The 15,505-nt window shown below is 40.7% G+C and overlaps 1 protein-coding gene across 4 annotated transcripts in view; it reads right to left on the reverse strand.

The window, feature by feature from the left end:
- Positions 1-796: 796 nt before the first annotated feature.
- Positions 797-15,505, reverse strand: part of LOC138109576 (endomucin-like) — a 37,354-nt gene continuing 22,645 nt past the window's right edge. For 2 of the 4 annotated variants that reach the window (XR_011150614.1, XM_069013235.1), the window contains exons 5-8: positions 15,478-15,502; positions 14,382-14,443; positions 3,767-3,829; positions 797-2,536 (exon numbers count right to left, since the gene is read on the reverse strand). Coding sequence is in view for 3 of the 4 variants with exons in the window: in XM_069013235.1 (XP_068869336.1) it covers positions 3,771-3,829; positions 14,382-14,443; positions 15,478-15,502 (146 nt within the window). In the remaining variant the exon portion in view is untranslated. Of the gene's footprint in view, positions 2,537-3,766; positions 3,830-9,705; positions 9,780-9,917; positions 10,016-14,381; positions 14,444-15,477; positions 15,503-15,505 lie in introns of those variants that run through there. The other 2 variants (XM_069013234.1, XM_069013236.1) reach the window with 2 other exon arrangements.

Genomic DNA, 15,505 nt, shown 5'->3' on the forward strand with positions numbered 1-15,505 from the left:
AACTGTAGTGGCTCTTTTAGACATGTATTACAGTGGAGCTGTTGAGCCAGACAACCTGAATTGATTTTTCATTTCTTTTTCATCTACCTGATCCATTGCATGTAACTTCTTTAAATACTGAGCTCTCTCTGCAGACAGTTCATCACTTCCCATTAAAGCCAATTCCAGCACCTCCAGCCCTGCAGAAGTGCCCCAAATATTCTTTCAAATCCTTTCTGTGCTTTACAGATATCCTTCAAGCAAATCTGTCTTCTCTCCTTCATACCAACATTAATTCCCTTGTGATTTTTAACAAGCATGGAAGTTCATATGTCTCCCTTTACTACAAGTTTTGTAATTTCAGGGGTTAAGAGGATCTCAGGCTCTTATTTCCGCTCTCCACTAAACTCACCTCTTTTACTTGATACACACTCAGCACAAGTCAGTCCCTTTGAGAGATGTTTCCCAGCCTTCTGATGAGTTGGTTGTCTGCCGTGCCCCTTATCATGAAGGGCCCAAACACCTTCCCTGTTTTGGTGTTTTTCACTTTTCCAGCATCAGGATTTGCAGAGGCCTGCTCTCTCCCCATCACTGATTGTAATGAGGAGGAGTTTCCACTTGCCACCTCCAGCATGCCTTCTGCAAGGTTTCATGGCGCTCCTGCCACCACCATGCCCAGAATATCTAATGCCTGCTCTCCAGGCTTGTCAGAAAGGGTCCAGCTCATTCTGTGATACAGGAATGTGGAGTAATGGACAATAGTTGTGCTAGACACGGGTAACGGATTACATTTCTGCAAACAGAAAAGGATAGCTACTTAATAAAGATAATACATTTTAATAGGCAGTACATTTTTTTTTTCTTGACGCAACATGGTATTTTCTGAAAGTATTTTGCACAAAAACACAAACAGGTATTTCACAATCTTTCTCTGCTTTTTTCTACTGTCCTTTCACTGTACAACATACCACAAAATATCTTGGGTTTTTAATCAACATGAAAATCCACAGTGACTGCTTTTTTTTTGAAGGAAACTTCATCAATCAGGAACCAGAATAGTTGTAGATGCCAACTAGCATATTTCAGATGGCCTGACCTTTCCAAAGTAGGCATCCAAGACTCCTCTGCTCCTGAAGAACACAAGTGATCCAGGAATACCTGAATGAACCACGTAAGTTCAGCTGAAGCATGGACACTTGTTTGTTCCCCATCTTTTATCAAGCTTCATCAAAAGTCTTCCATGGTGCCACTAAGACAGAAGATTGTCAGATCCAACAAAGTGGAAGTAAGAGCAATGGCCAAGCACAGGGAAAAAAACACTTTTCAGATTTGTCTATAGACATGAACTAATAAATCTGCTCAGTCTCTTACCATAATGCTGGGCAAGTTTTAATATTTCAGAGAAGGAAATTGGAGAGAGAAGTTCCTCAAAAGTGTTGCATCAATAGGTAACAAAACTTAGATGATCATCCTGGATCGTGGTCCTACACTTAGACCAACAGTTGTCTTCTTTCAATTTTCAATTTAAAAAAAAGTAATTCTTGGAATGCTACCAGTCAGTGGATTGAGACTGAGCAGATGCTCACAGTAATATAACTTTCAAACATTTATAGTTCTAGAAAGGTAGGGTACATGCAGATAGAAGCACTACTTGATATTTTGGAACTGCCAGCTCTGTACAAATTAAGAGCTACTGTAATTAGCACTTGAAACACTCTCTAAACTTCCAGAGTTATTCAATAACCCACAGGAATCCAATGCATTACTCAGAACACAGGGACGAAGGTTCATCTGTGAAATTGCTTCCCTTGCTGATTCCCACTGTGTGCCCCAGGCTATATGGGAGTCATATTTGTAGCACACATAATGCAATTAGCCAAGGAACAGGTGAAAACCAACTATTGCCTGCTACATTACAAGGATTATATTCAGTAATTTACAGAATTTAAAAGAGCCTCAGTGCAAGGTATATTCCTCCCTTCACAGAAAACAAGCACACACTTCAGCATCTCAGCCGGGCATCCCACCCTGTAAACATTTGTGACAAGCAAAGCATGTGCTACAGTGAGGAGTCTCATGGAAAACACTGAATTAATTTTCATAGTGGCTGTTTGCCCAGTCCTGTTTCAAGGGTCAGGCCCTGTTTGTATTCTGCTACATACAATTAAAAGATCCCTAGCTACCATAAGTTCAACAAAGTATACTGACATATTCCTTCCTCTGTGTGCAGAAAACATTTTTAGTAGCTACTATGCAAACATCACCTAATTTTTACATTATCTTCACCCTTCTTCTTTTTACATTCTCTTCAACCTGTTTCCCTGCTTTTACTATATGTGAAAATAATAAATATATATGATATACCAGTAATTAAGCCATCAAAAAATTACATGTCTTTCCAGAAGGGAAAGGAGATGCTTGAGATTTAGAAGTCAAAACCTGGTCATTAACACAAGTGCCCTGATGGTAAAAAGCTTCAGCTGCTCCACATTTCCCATTGAAATGCAACTTTGGTGGGATGTTCCTGGATATCGTGATAAAACAGGCTGCTTCACATCTGAAATGACAAGAGTATCTCAGGATTATTATTCCAGGTAAGGTTGTTCAGGAACATAAGAGCAAGCTAAAATGGAAGACACAGAATAAATCCAATATGGGTTAGACAATAAGGATTAAATTCATTGTCCAGGCCATTGTCTTGCATCCACACATACTGAACCACCTCTGGGTTTTCAATAATGTAGGCAAAACTGCGTTCTGCTGCTCTAATTCAAGGAACAAAGGAGGTAATTTTGTCCTTTTTATTGGCATCAGGAAAGCTCGGTCTCTGCATGCTAGAGGAAATGAGAATAGGTCAAAACCATCAAAGATGTTCCTCACATCTCTGGTCAGCCAGGTATTTCTCAGTGGAGGGTGATGGGACCCATTCTAGAGGGGCTTCATCCTACAGTGCTGGTGGGAGGCTGGGCTTTGCCAGAGCCTCTGTTGGGTCCATCCCACACATGCTGGGACACCCAGCTCCTCAGAGCATCCTTCTCCCCTACCTCCTGCTCTACCCTGGTCACATAGGACCCTTCCCACAGCTGCTTCCTTCTCCCTCAGCAAAGGACCACAGCTCTCCACAAGCGAGAGAAGCAGCTCCATGGGAAGTGGATATTGTGGTGCCTGAGAAAGCTTCATACATGAAGGACAATGCAGTGCCCACATCAAAACCTGGGTTTCAGAGGTGCTCTGATGGTCTCTGCCCTCTCACACATAAAAATAGCATCCAGCACTTGCTGTGTATGTTAACCACCAAGGATTTCAAGAGGTAATAAACTACCTCAATCAAAGTGCTGGCTTTTTTCATGAAGTGAAAAAGATTCCGATTTTTCATGGGAAAAAAAAGGAGCAAAAAATTTCTGGGTACCAAATATTTTTTTTTAATAGGTATCTGCCTTTAAAAATCTATTCTTTCTCACACAAACAGAAAGAAAATTCACTCAGGGATTTACATCCAGGAAATGCTGAACAGTTAAAGTCACATGCTCTTGCCTATATAGGTCTGTCTCTGGAGCTGGCAGCTTCTTCAGTTTGCCTGTGAATCTGGTCACGATGGTGTGCTCAAGCTGAGCTTTCTTTAAGACATTTTTCCTTGAGGCTGCTGCCAACTTAAGTCATTGCTCTTTTTGGTTTGCATTTTTAACCCTTTTTTTTAGTTATGTGGCACAATACTGAGACTAAAAAGTATTAAAGGGACTGACAATCACTAATGTTATGGGATGGAAAACAAAGGCTATGAACTTACATATTTATTGCTGAGATGTGAAGAGTTGCCGAGTTTTATTCTTCCCATGAGATGAGTGCTCTCCTAAGAAACAGAAAATATATTTGCATCAGATAAACATGGAAAGACAAAAGGACCAATGAGTCTAGCAGGAACACATCACTGACCACTGTACAAACCAGCCAGTCTCCTTGTCAGATTTACTTAATGCCAAAAATTGTTCACACGATAGATTTTTAGTACTCTTCCTAGTTTATCGATTATCTCCCCTGTGATTTGCTCAAAAATGGTGGGTTACTACCACAATGTATTTTCCAAGGTTGAAGAGGAATAAGACTTTAATTAATTTATAGCTATGATTAGAACATTGAACTATAAAAATAAGAAGATAGAACTATAAAATTAATTTTTGCCAGTAACACTGACATCAGCTCAGTTCCTCCAAAGCAGAAGGATGAATATTTAAGAACTTCACACAGTTCTCAATCCTCCTTCCCTGGAGAAGCAGAGGCACTACCAGCAGTTACAGGCAGGCAAATAAGAATCCAGATGAGGACGTGTTTACAGATGTCCCGTTTCCAAGGGCATGACTCAGGAATGGCAGTGGAATTACTTTGTGTCAGAGATTTGTACATGGAGATGAACAGGGAGTGGCATTCACAGACTGTCCAGAGCCACATGGAGATAGGCATGAGGGTGGGAAAACCCAAATGCCTCCAGGAAACTGCCTTCTGCCTCCCTGCTCACCTGCAGGAGACAATTTAATTCCTCATGCACACATGAGAGGCAAGGAAGTGATGTATTACATTCCAGGAGAAGTGAATATGTGTTAAAAAGCTACAAATGATCAAGGGCCTGGGGTTGCAAATTGTAATACAAGTTAGGATTATAGAAAAATTCACTGATTAGGCATTTAAATGATTAGCAGCCAAATTAAATAGTTGCACTCCTGAAGAGAATGGAAAAGACTTATCAATAGTTTTCCAACAGCTTTTCTTCACAGCAAAAAAGGCTCTTTAATTTAGTCCAGCTTTTTGGAGATGAGTACAAGACTTGGTATCTGCTAAAAACTGTTCAACAATAATGTGCTGGAATTGTGTTCACTTCCCAAGGGTTCAATTTTGGAAAAAAATATTTTAAAGTAATTTTGAAGTGTTGCTAAGATAGAGCTTCAGAAGTTCTGATCATGTCACATTTCAGGTAGAGAAAAGGGAATCACAGGTTTCTTCTAGGAAAAAACTGAAACATCTTAACAAGGCATATTTTTTGTTAGATAAAAATCTTGTTTTGAAAAGCTAAAATAAAGTGAACCAGTTCAAATATTGCACAGTTTTATACTAACAAAGGAATGATATTTTCAAGAACGCTCATTTCTTTTTTAGTTCTTTTCCCCTTCTGCATGTCTCTACTTTCCTTGCTTAATATATAGAAATAGAAGATTAAATAGAGAATGAAAGAGAGAAGTTGGCAAAACTATTTAAAAAAGAAGGCGATGGAGAAATTAATTGTGAAATATATTACCATGCAGAAGATACTCAATAGTGGTAATAAATATCAGTACTTTTCTATCAATTCCACTCTCAGCTGTTTTTTCTGCAGACAGATTCACATGGAAGCACCCCAGGAGAATAACATGTCTAAGGGCAGGCTCCAGAGTCAACGTAGCTCCCTGATTACATCCCATTTATGCCACTAGACCTTGGATCAGAGTATGAAATGGGCAAGCAGCGTTGGCTGCAGAAGGCAGAGTGTTTGAGTGGTACCTGCCCACAGCGGTAGCCAGGCCAGGGAGGGTGACTCTGCCTTTCTGCACACCCTGAGACTGCAGCACACAGACACTCACGCCCTATCCAGATTTCCTGGTGCTACACACTTTATCCCTGGAACAGTGAACAGTGTCCCCTATAATATCAATGTCTGGTGAGGAATGGATGCAGGCAGGGATGCTCTATGTTGCTTTGCACTTCCAAGAGGGCAGGAGCCTGCAAGACTTGTGAAACGAAACCAAGTTATGGCTGCTCCATGGTTGCAAATATGCCTGAAGATATTTTTGTCCTAAGGTCTGTGATCATTAGTGCCAGCCAACAATTCAGTGACGATGAGACAATGATTATACACTGGAGAAGAAGTGGTCACAGATGCTCTCTGTTCAAGAGATAAAAGGGTAATGGATGGATTTAGATACAGGGCTGCAGTATGCTCGGAGACTGCACAGAGACGTGTCCAGATCAGTTTGGGAGTTCAATGGTTCAGCAGTTTGATGTTCTGCTAAATATCCAGATGCAACTCAAAGAGCAAACCAAGAAGAACATTCAGACTAGGTGCAAGTAAGAAGACATTTATATTGATCTCAAAACAGCCTTAACTGACACAAACAGGTTCCAAGACTGAAAAAAACCCAAACTTGCCCCCAAACCATCACCCACCAAAACAAATGGGTTAAACCTTGCTTCCCATAAAGGAAATGAAAACTAAATACTTGTGTTCAGTAGCTTGTTAGAACAGATGGCATTTTAATAGATTGAAGAAATTATTTCATACTGAAGTTTTTGGTGACTGAGAAAATAGAGGGTGCACTGGAGGTGCTCAACCAGTCCAGATAGATTACCTGGATCCTTTGAAGGCTGTCACAGAATCATAGAATTGTTAAGTTTGGAAAAGACCTTTAAGATCAAGTCCAACCATCAACCCAGCAACATCACCATGTTCACCACTAAACCATGTCCTCAAGTGCCACATCTACACATTTTTGAACACTTCCAGGAATGATGACTCTGTCACTGCCCTAGACAGCCTGTTTCAACAACATCCCTTTTTGTGAAGAATTTTTCCCTAATATCTAATCTAAACTACCTTGGTGTAACTTGAGGCCATCATTGAAAGAGAAAGGGTGCAGTTCCACAAAATATACCAACAAGAGCAAAATTGCTGCACAACATCGTCAGTGAAAAACTGGGATTTTATTTATTCTGAATTATGCATTTAGAGAAAGATGATACACAAACTCTAGTTTTGTGCAGCAGGAGATGGAAGGTATCAGGAGAAACCTGAACTGTCAGCTGCTCACTATATAGGTATTCAGCATCTTGAATAAAGGTATTGGTTGGTGTTCTGATATTCTGATCCAATTTGATGGATAGTATGGCAATAACTTTCTGATAATGGGTTGAAAATTCACTGTACATTTGTCCACCTTGAAAAGTAAGTGTGCAGCCTCAGAAAAATGGGAGATGAAGGGAACTGGAAGAAAGTATTTGGTGCATTTAAAGTGCTACCAACTGCACAGCTGCAAGTGCTACGTGACCCCCTTTACCTGTGGTCCTGCCTTGTGACACCTCTCCTGATGGAGGAGGAGTTGTGGGCTCAGATAGGTTGGCAGAGGGCAGTGAGAAGCCAACCTCACATAGATCACGCACTTCTACAAAAACTGAAAGAAATGATGCACAGTTTGAGAAAGAGGCCTTAGGCAGAATATTTGGAAAATGAAGTCAGATACTGATGTGGAAGTTTTAGCTGACATGCAAAGCCTCACATTACACCTTTTATTCTCCCTCTCATACTCCAGTGTTGCATCTGTTTGTTGATTTTTGTCTGAAATTGGATTGCAAAAACAAAGACATAGGCATCATGAGGTCTCTAACTATTACTGTCATATAACAGACAGATCTCTAGTCAAACTATCACGTTCATTGCTGCAGGAGGCTGCAGATATCACAGCAAACCAGACAAATTTGTGGAATTAATAGCCACTGAAATCTGTGAAACACCAAGGATACAAAGTCTGATTCAGGATGTCTCCAAGCCACGGACTGCTGAAAGACTATGGTGGAGGACAGGCTATTGGAGTCCTTTCCTGTTTGTCACGCTTCCTTTCACACCTCATGTGATCCACCCTCAGTGACAGGATTTGAGGCTACATAGATCCAAGGTCCGAGCAGGTACAGCTGGCTCAGATGATGGTTTCTTAGCCTCAGTACTAAAGGAGTCAGTGCTGCAGCAACCACTACAATACAGCACAGGTCTTTCATACACACAGCCTCCATGTGGCTACCCTTTGAACACTTCTGCTAGAGCCTTGGTCACTGATCCACCCAAAGAAATTGGCAGCGTAAGCACTGGGCCTGATCCGATACACCCTGCACACATTCTCCTCTAAAACAAGGCCGTGGTTCAAAAGGATAAAGATAAGGAAGACATAAAAGAAAAAAAAAACAACTTTTGTACTCATAAATCCTCATCCTTCAACGTACTTGTTTTGAGTTCATGGAAGGTAGACTGAGTACATGGATACTGAGGGCTGTTCCAAGCTGAAAGATAGCCAGGAAAGAAATAGTGCTGCAGTGAAAATGCAGGGTTTTATTCCTAATTAAAATTTCACTTGTGCAGTATTTGTTTTGATTTTTCCCTCACAAATATATCCATTTCTAACTATTAATGTTGCATCCTGATGCCCATGTACCTGAATAAGTAATGGGTACAATCAACTGAAATTACAGATTACAATAAGGTCAGTTTTGAAGCTCTGAAACAAACATTTCTTTGTCTCACCATTGTGGAAGGATATTGGATTAATCTCACTACAACTGGCCCTCTTCCCCTGCCCCTCCACATTTGATTCAGAATCTGAATATAGTATTCAGAATACACACACACTGCAGAACATCATGACATAAAAGAGAGTACAGACTGAGTACTATGAGTACAGAAAGCCTTTGACCTGGGTAAAGCCCTCTGACATTATTGGGAAAGCTGGAAGAAAAAGGATGTAAAAACAGTCTTTCACATAAAAAATAGGTTGTACCGCATCTCAAATTACATTGTCTGTAAGAAAGAAATTAATTGTGCTGTTATTTCACTGTAATATCTGCTGCTGAGAAATTGCTGGTAAGTGGCACTCAGGTTTGGAGCAAAGAATTAAAGCAAGCTTTCCATAAAATCTGATTGCAGAAGCCTATCTTTTATAAAAGTATAAAACTACCTCTGCAGACACAGGGGAAAAAAATGTCTGTTTTTACCATGCTGAAATAAAAGAAAGAGGGGTGTATTACAGATGCTGGAGAACAGCATTAACTGGGAACCAGTAGCTAGGTTTGATGTGGGCCAGTGGGTCCAGCACCTGCAATGTACTGCAGCTCCCCTGCCACACACTTCACCATTTCCCTGCAAACTGCTCCTCGCTATGGCTAGCACGACAGAAGGATCTGAAAAATTCCCCATGGCAGAGAGAGGGTGTGTGGAAAAGTTCAGGTGAAGGACAGGAAGGCAATTGCTGCTGAATGGGCAGCAAAGAGTGGGAGGTGGCTCCCTCATGAGGAGCATCTCAGAAAACTGCAGGCTGTAAAGTCAGCAAATGCTTCACAGGGGAAAACATCACCTGACCCTCAGCAGTCTGAATCTAAGACTGCTTTAAAAACCCTTGAAAATATGCACAGCTCACAAGTCAAATTAGAAATACAGCAGGAAGCATATGCTGTTTTGACTACAGTTTGACTATGTTTTTGACTATGGTTTTGTCCAAAAGTTTCAGCTGGAAGTGTGTGCAGTCAGAACTTGGTGGTGAGAGTAAACACAAACAGAGTCCAACCACAAGCTGTAAGGAGCTAAGAAAGTTTATTCCACAGTTTCTGTGAAGAAAGAAACACAACTTCAGGCTATTATACAATACAAGGTTAAAAAAATAGAGTATCAGAAAGTGAGAAAGAAAAGGAAAGGGAGGGAGGTACTTGACATCTTTCTCTGTTGCAAGGCGAACCTTTCCTACAAAGCGGCATCTAGGTGTTCTACCTGCAGGGGGAAAAACATAAGACCCTGAAACTACATCTCAGAATAGGAAACAGAAAAAATCAGTATCATATCCTACATTAGCAGGACCACCCACTCTTACTGTTCCTAAGCATGCGGCATGCCAGCAGACTGCTCTTCACTGACCTACACTGCTTATCTTGCAAGTAATTGGATAAGGGAAGGGAATTTCCATTGACAGAGTGTCTCATCTAGGGGGTCAGATTCTTCTGCTCCTAAAGACATCTGGATCCTAGATATAAAGAAAAAGAGGTCAAAGTCCCAATGCATGTTGAGAAACCTCATGGCCCACTATGGAACTATACCCCCTCACAGGGGTAAATTTCCCTTGGTTGGGTCCATAATGAGGTAAGCCCCAAAGATTTCTTACCTTCTTAAATGTCACGGTCTGTGCTTAGATGTACTCAACATAACAGGAAACAAGGTCTGCACCAGCTCCTGATTTGTCCCATTGTTCCAAAACCACATCTGTGGTTTGATGAGTGGGGCAGAACAATTAGTCTCAGCATTTGGAGGGTTGTGGAAAGCAGTGACAAAGACAATGTCATCCCACCACATTGTTTCAGAACATCACAGGATTTTCCATGTCCAAGCCCTAGCACCACAGTGGGTTCTCTTGAGGTACATTCAGTTGAAGCAGCAGATAACAGCTCTAAGGCCATCATTCCTGTTGAACAGCAGCAGCTTTTGGAAGAGATGTGGAGCGTATGGAGAATGCAAGTTTTTCTGCTTCCTCGGTTCATGCTATCGTGCACTGCACTGCCATCTCAGAGCACCTCTAGGTATTAAACGGTCTCTTTCCCCAGCATGATTGCAATAGGTTAAAGGGGTTTCAAATGGACCAGGTTAAGTGTCTCCCAAATATCCATCTTTGCCTGGTACATTTTCTCATCTCTGTTTAGTAGCAACACTTGAATTTTCATTTTTGTCCACAATGGGTATCCTTGGAAGCCCTAATGCAGACAAGTACCACAGACCCTTCTCCAGCCTCAGGTGCCTTTCAGCAAACTCAGTGCAGAACAGGCAATACCCCTACAAGCCAAGTAAGTCATATCCTACCCTTTCACCTCAAAACAGCTCAGTCTGGTCATAAATCACGCTTTATTGGATCAGCTTATGCTTAGGTGCCAAGATTATACCCATGCCGGAAATATTATGTCACCTGCACATCCCTACAAGACTTTACATTGAATATTGAACTGGTGTGCTTCCATTAAAAGGCCTTTCATACATTTTACCTGCTCTAGAATAGTTATTCCAGGCAAGGGCCATAAAACAAAATTGTCAAGTCATTACTCAGGTATCAATACTTCTATCACGCATCATACACCTGTATGGAGTAGCCTTACCCAATTTTCTATTTACTATCCTTTCTGTAACTGAACAATTTTCATTCCTTGATGTTTTTCATCAGTCCTAAAAAGGTGATCAATACCCTTGCTGTTTCTCAGTGTAATACACAAGAACCCTTACAGAAAAAGTTAGGTCTGTTTTCAAGACAGGCAATACTTTAACCTCATGCCTGATGGTATTGATCTCTTAGTCATCAATTAAAACCCTTCATCTTATATTCTCAGGAAATATAACTGTCACTGACAAGCAAAATGTGCAGTTCTGTGGGCTATGTTGAATCTCAAATAAATATTTTTGCAGGTAGATTTTCTAGAATGCTGTATTGTAGAAGACCATTTATTCTCCCTAGGGAGAGTCACCCTAAATTTGCCTGTACAGCCAACATGAAATGGCTGCCATAAGTCCTGCATTTGTACTTTAGTGTAAAACTTCTGAGACGATTCAGCATCCTGAGCATTTTTATCCAAGACGAGTTTTCAAGTTAGATGCAAGAAGAGGCACTTATCTTGCATCAGGTGTTGCAGTTCACTGACAAACATGCATGAAAAATTTACTGAGTCTAGTTTAGTTTTCAGGTTTTTTTACTTTACATCAATTCTACACCAGTTGTGCCTTAGAGCTCAAAGCCATTAGCAATTCCATCTTTCTAAGAAGACTTATAAAAAATGAGAATATTAAAGCTCCATTTTACCTAGTGTAATACCATTAAAAACATTACATAAGTCCAGGCTTAATTGAAAACCATTCTTTTCCTGTACTCTTTTCACATTAATTGTAGGTATTTGAAATAATACTCTTGAATTCAGCTGTGTCTCTGAAAATGGAGTCTTTCCTTTTCCTTTCATTTCATATTCAGAACCTAATTTTAGAAGTCCTGAAATAGGATCCTTCAGTAGTCCATGGACTGCCACAGGTCAGCCCGTTCCAGCTCAAGGCAGATGGGATAAACAGCCCTCTGGACACATACATCTCTTTCAACTATGTGCAGCTGGCATAGTTTTTAGACAGATAAAATAAGGCAAGATTAAACTCACCATAACCTTTGATCAAGATCTATGCACAACACTGACACAGGGTCCTTCTAAGTTGCTAGCTTGAACAGTTTGTAGGTCCGTATTTGTCCTGTATATATTTTACAAAATTATATAATCTCAAAGTCTTCTGTTTGGAATAAAAAGCAAAAATGAAAAAAAACCCCCAATGTATACTTCTAATAAAGCTTAATTTGAATACATATCAAAGCAGAATTGCACTGTATATATGCTTGACCTTAGGGAGGAGCTGCCTATTGATAGTGAGAGGATGATGTAGCCCTGCCTGTAAAGTTTAGGCTGCTCTTTAGATCTTTCTTTAGATCTGCTTTTTAGGTCTTTCTACTCACAGCTCCTTGTAGTTTTGCTGGTATGTGCAGAGACAGCCACAACACACACTTTTTAAACAGCTGGACCAAGGAAAGAACACAGGCAAAGAAGTTTTATGCAGGGCAATTGTTGTCAGTAGCTGTGAGAAGGCCCATGAGTCAGACAGTTCTTGTGTCTGTACTATAAGAAATATTTGCCTTTATGCCTGAGCTCTTAACGAAGCAAGTAAATCTGATTCCAATGGGGAGGCATCCTAACATATTTGAAATACCTGTATGAGTGACAGATATTTCTGGAAGAAAGAGACCCCTCTGCCAGAGTGCTTTTAATTTAAGAAGTAAGTGGGTCTAAAAACCTGGGCAAAGCAGGACTTCAATTTCTGTGAAAGCATGTTTAATTTTGAAACATATGATGATGTAAGAATTCAAGAGAAAATGGCAGCTAGTTTAAATATGAATTGTATTAATGAGAAGAGGGCAAGAATCTTGTCTTCTAAGTGGTTATGACTCAAACCTTCTAATTATAGCATGCACAAATCATACTTCAGTATAAAGGAATATCAAGCATCCTCTGGATGGAAGATGCTCAGATAATCCGTGAGCCAGTAGCTGATTAACAAGCACCAGAGCTCATCTGGGGAAAAAAAAAGTGAGCCTGTGTCTTTTCTCGTTTACCCTGCTGTAAGCCACAAACATTTCTGCTACTGTCAATGAAGTCACTTTATTTCTGAAATGGCATGAGGGCAGAATCAATCAAAAAATGTCCATTAATTAGTTTCTAACTTAATTCAGTTTAAAAAACAAGCAAACAAACAAAAAAACCCAACAGTGGGGCAGAATTATGTGTCCTGTGGTGGAGCAGGCCCTTCCTGTCCCACTCTACCCCTAGCTCTGTGTCATGAGGCCATGGGGAGGGACCTTGCCCGACTCTGATTTGTTGCAACGGCTGCCAGAGATGCCCTGTAGGTGTTTTAGACTGCATGAAAAGTTCTGGGAGTTGCAGAGAAGGCTGGAGAGTCTAAATTGTGCCTCTCCAGCAAGCAGAGGATAGTTCAGATCAAGTGCTGTATTTCAGAGGACTTCCCAAGGATTTGGACAAAAGGAGAAAGCAGCGATTGGTCAACCTCAGAAATGTCAGTAGGAGAAACAGATGGCCAAAAAGCTTAAAGACAAAAAAAGAGCTTTATACCTAAAAAGTAGGAAGTAAGCGATGGAAAGACTTCTGCAGATGAGGGGGGACCTACATGACTGAGAAAGCATTGGGTGAAGGTGTGAAGTATCACCATGGCTAGCTCTACCATGAGAGATTTAGGGATTTTGATTGATTAGTCAGAATTTTGTTCTGCCTCAGTCTTATTTTGTGCTACTCCATTTTTTTGCAGAATTTATTACTCCATCCATCTCTTTCCTTTGAGACTTTGCTTTCTTTTGTGCATGTTATGAATAACCTTTGCTCCTTTAGGCTTTATATCACTTATTTTGTAAGAACCTGAAGCACAGGACAGAGGGATTTGCAATGAGAGTAGGATTTTGAATGCAAGGGGTGACTGAGTACAGGGCTCAGTCACTGTACACTGACTGACACCAACTCCAACAGAACCCTGATTACATACAGCACTGACTCCAAACCTTTTGATCCCTGGGATATTAGCTTAGTTGGTTGGAGCATGGTAATAACCACATCAAGGTTATGGGTTTGATCTTCATGTGGGCCATTCACTTAAATTCACCTGAGGGTCCCTTCCAGCTCAGAACATTCTGTGATTTTGATATTACCAGTCCTCAAACCTCCTTTTACAGCCAGATCTAGCTGATAAATACTGTGATCACTGTTACTCCTGAACATGCCTCGCTAGATCGCTTACCATCAATGATTTTAAAAAATATTTTCCTAAACCAGTCCTACTTCTCATTCCCAAGTACTGACAGCACACACAGAACAGCTGAACTGCAGCTCTACAGGCTCCCAGTCTGGGCATTTGCACTATAGAGGAATTGTTTGCAGCGACTTTGACCTGACAGGAAGTGAACATGGGCTTGCTATAAGAAATGACATCCCAAAAACTGCTCTTCTCTGAGCTCAGACAGGGAAACAGACATACACACAAAGGCAACACTCACCAGTCTCAGAAGAAGTTGTCTTCACAGAAAGAAGTTTGACTCCTTCTTTGTCTGACTGGGCCCTGTTGAAGTCAGAAAACATTTAAGCAGACAGACAGCACACATGTTGGTCAGCCAAACAAAACTCTAAAATGATGGTCCCAAGGAGGCAGCATCTACTCCAGTCTACACTGGCAGGCTTAAAAAAGGCTTTGCATGGGGTCATGAAGTGGAAATCTTGGTGGTGGAAAACACCATATAACAGTATCTCTGAAAATACCTTTCTCTTACAATATGTAATAAATCACGTTTAATGACTCCAGGCTTAATCTAGGACTTCACAGAGGAGATACATCTGGGGAAAAGGAGTCATACTTTTTCTGTCAATGCAAGCCCTTTAGACATATTGAATTGCAAAGAAGGACCACTTCAGATGCCCAGGGAGTCAAGGCTACCAAGTAAATCAGCAGCCCAAATGTTGCTTTTGGTCATAGAAGTGGCCACTGCCAAGCTCAATGGCCTTTAGCACGTATCTTCTAATGGATCTTTCTCAGTTTCCCTCTCCTCACACTCCTTATGCCGCTACTATTTCAACTGAGCCTACGCAAATGGTCTAGTGGAAACAAGATGGGACAGAGGAACATGATATAATGGGGACCAAAAGAAATATAAATATAAATAAGTAAATATAAAAATAACCCACAATAAAAAGGAAACACAATAAAAAGAAAGAAAACATGAACAAAAGAAGGGGAGTGGGAAAAGATGTGGGGGGAGAGGGGAAGGATCAATGGGGCAAAAAGTGGAAAAAAAAAAGAAAAAGACTGGGCCAATGAGTCCTGTGGCACAGTATAAGCTGTTTATCCATTTCAAAATGACCACTTGCAAAACAGTTGAGAGTCACCACATTTCTACCCATGCTGAAACAGCTGCTTATCATGCATACAGGTCTACAATAACTGCAAGTGCAGCACTTTCAACAGGATATTTCTCTTTGGGCTGGCAACTGATTATTATGTTTAAACAGAGAAAGATGAAAGAAGATCCTATGCAAAATCTGCTACATTTACAAGTGCCCTGTGATAGATCTCAAAGCAATGAAAAGGATTCAACTTACTGTTCAGCACCGTTCTCTTGTCTCTCTG

The sequence above is a fragment of the Aphelocoma coerulescens genome, chromosome 4, assembly GCF_041296385.1.
Source record: "Aphelocoma coerulescens isolate FSJ_1873_10779 chromosome 4, UR_Acoe_1.0, whole genome shotgun sequence".
Classification (NCBI taxonomy): domain Eukaryota; kingdom Metazoa; phylum Chordata; class Aves; order Passeriformes; family Corvidae; genus Aphelocoma; species Aphelocoma coerulescens.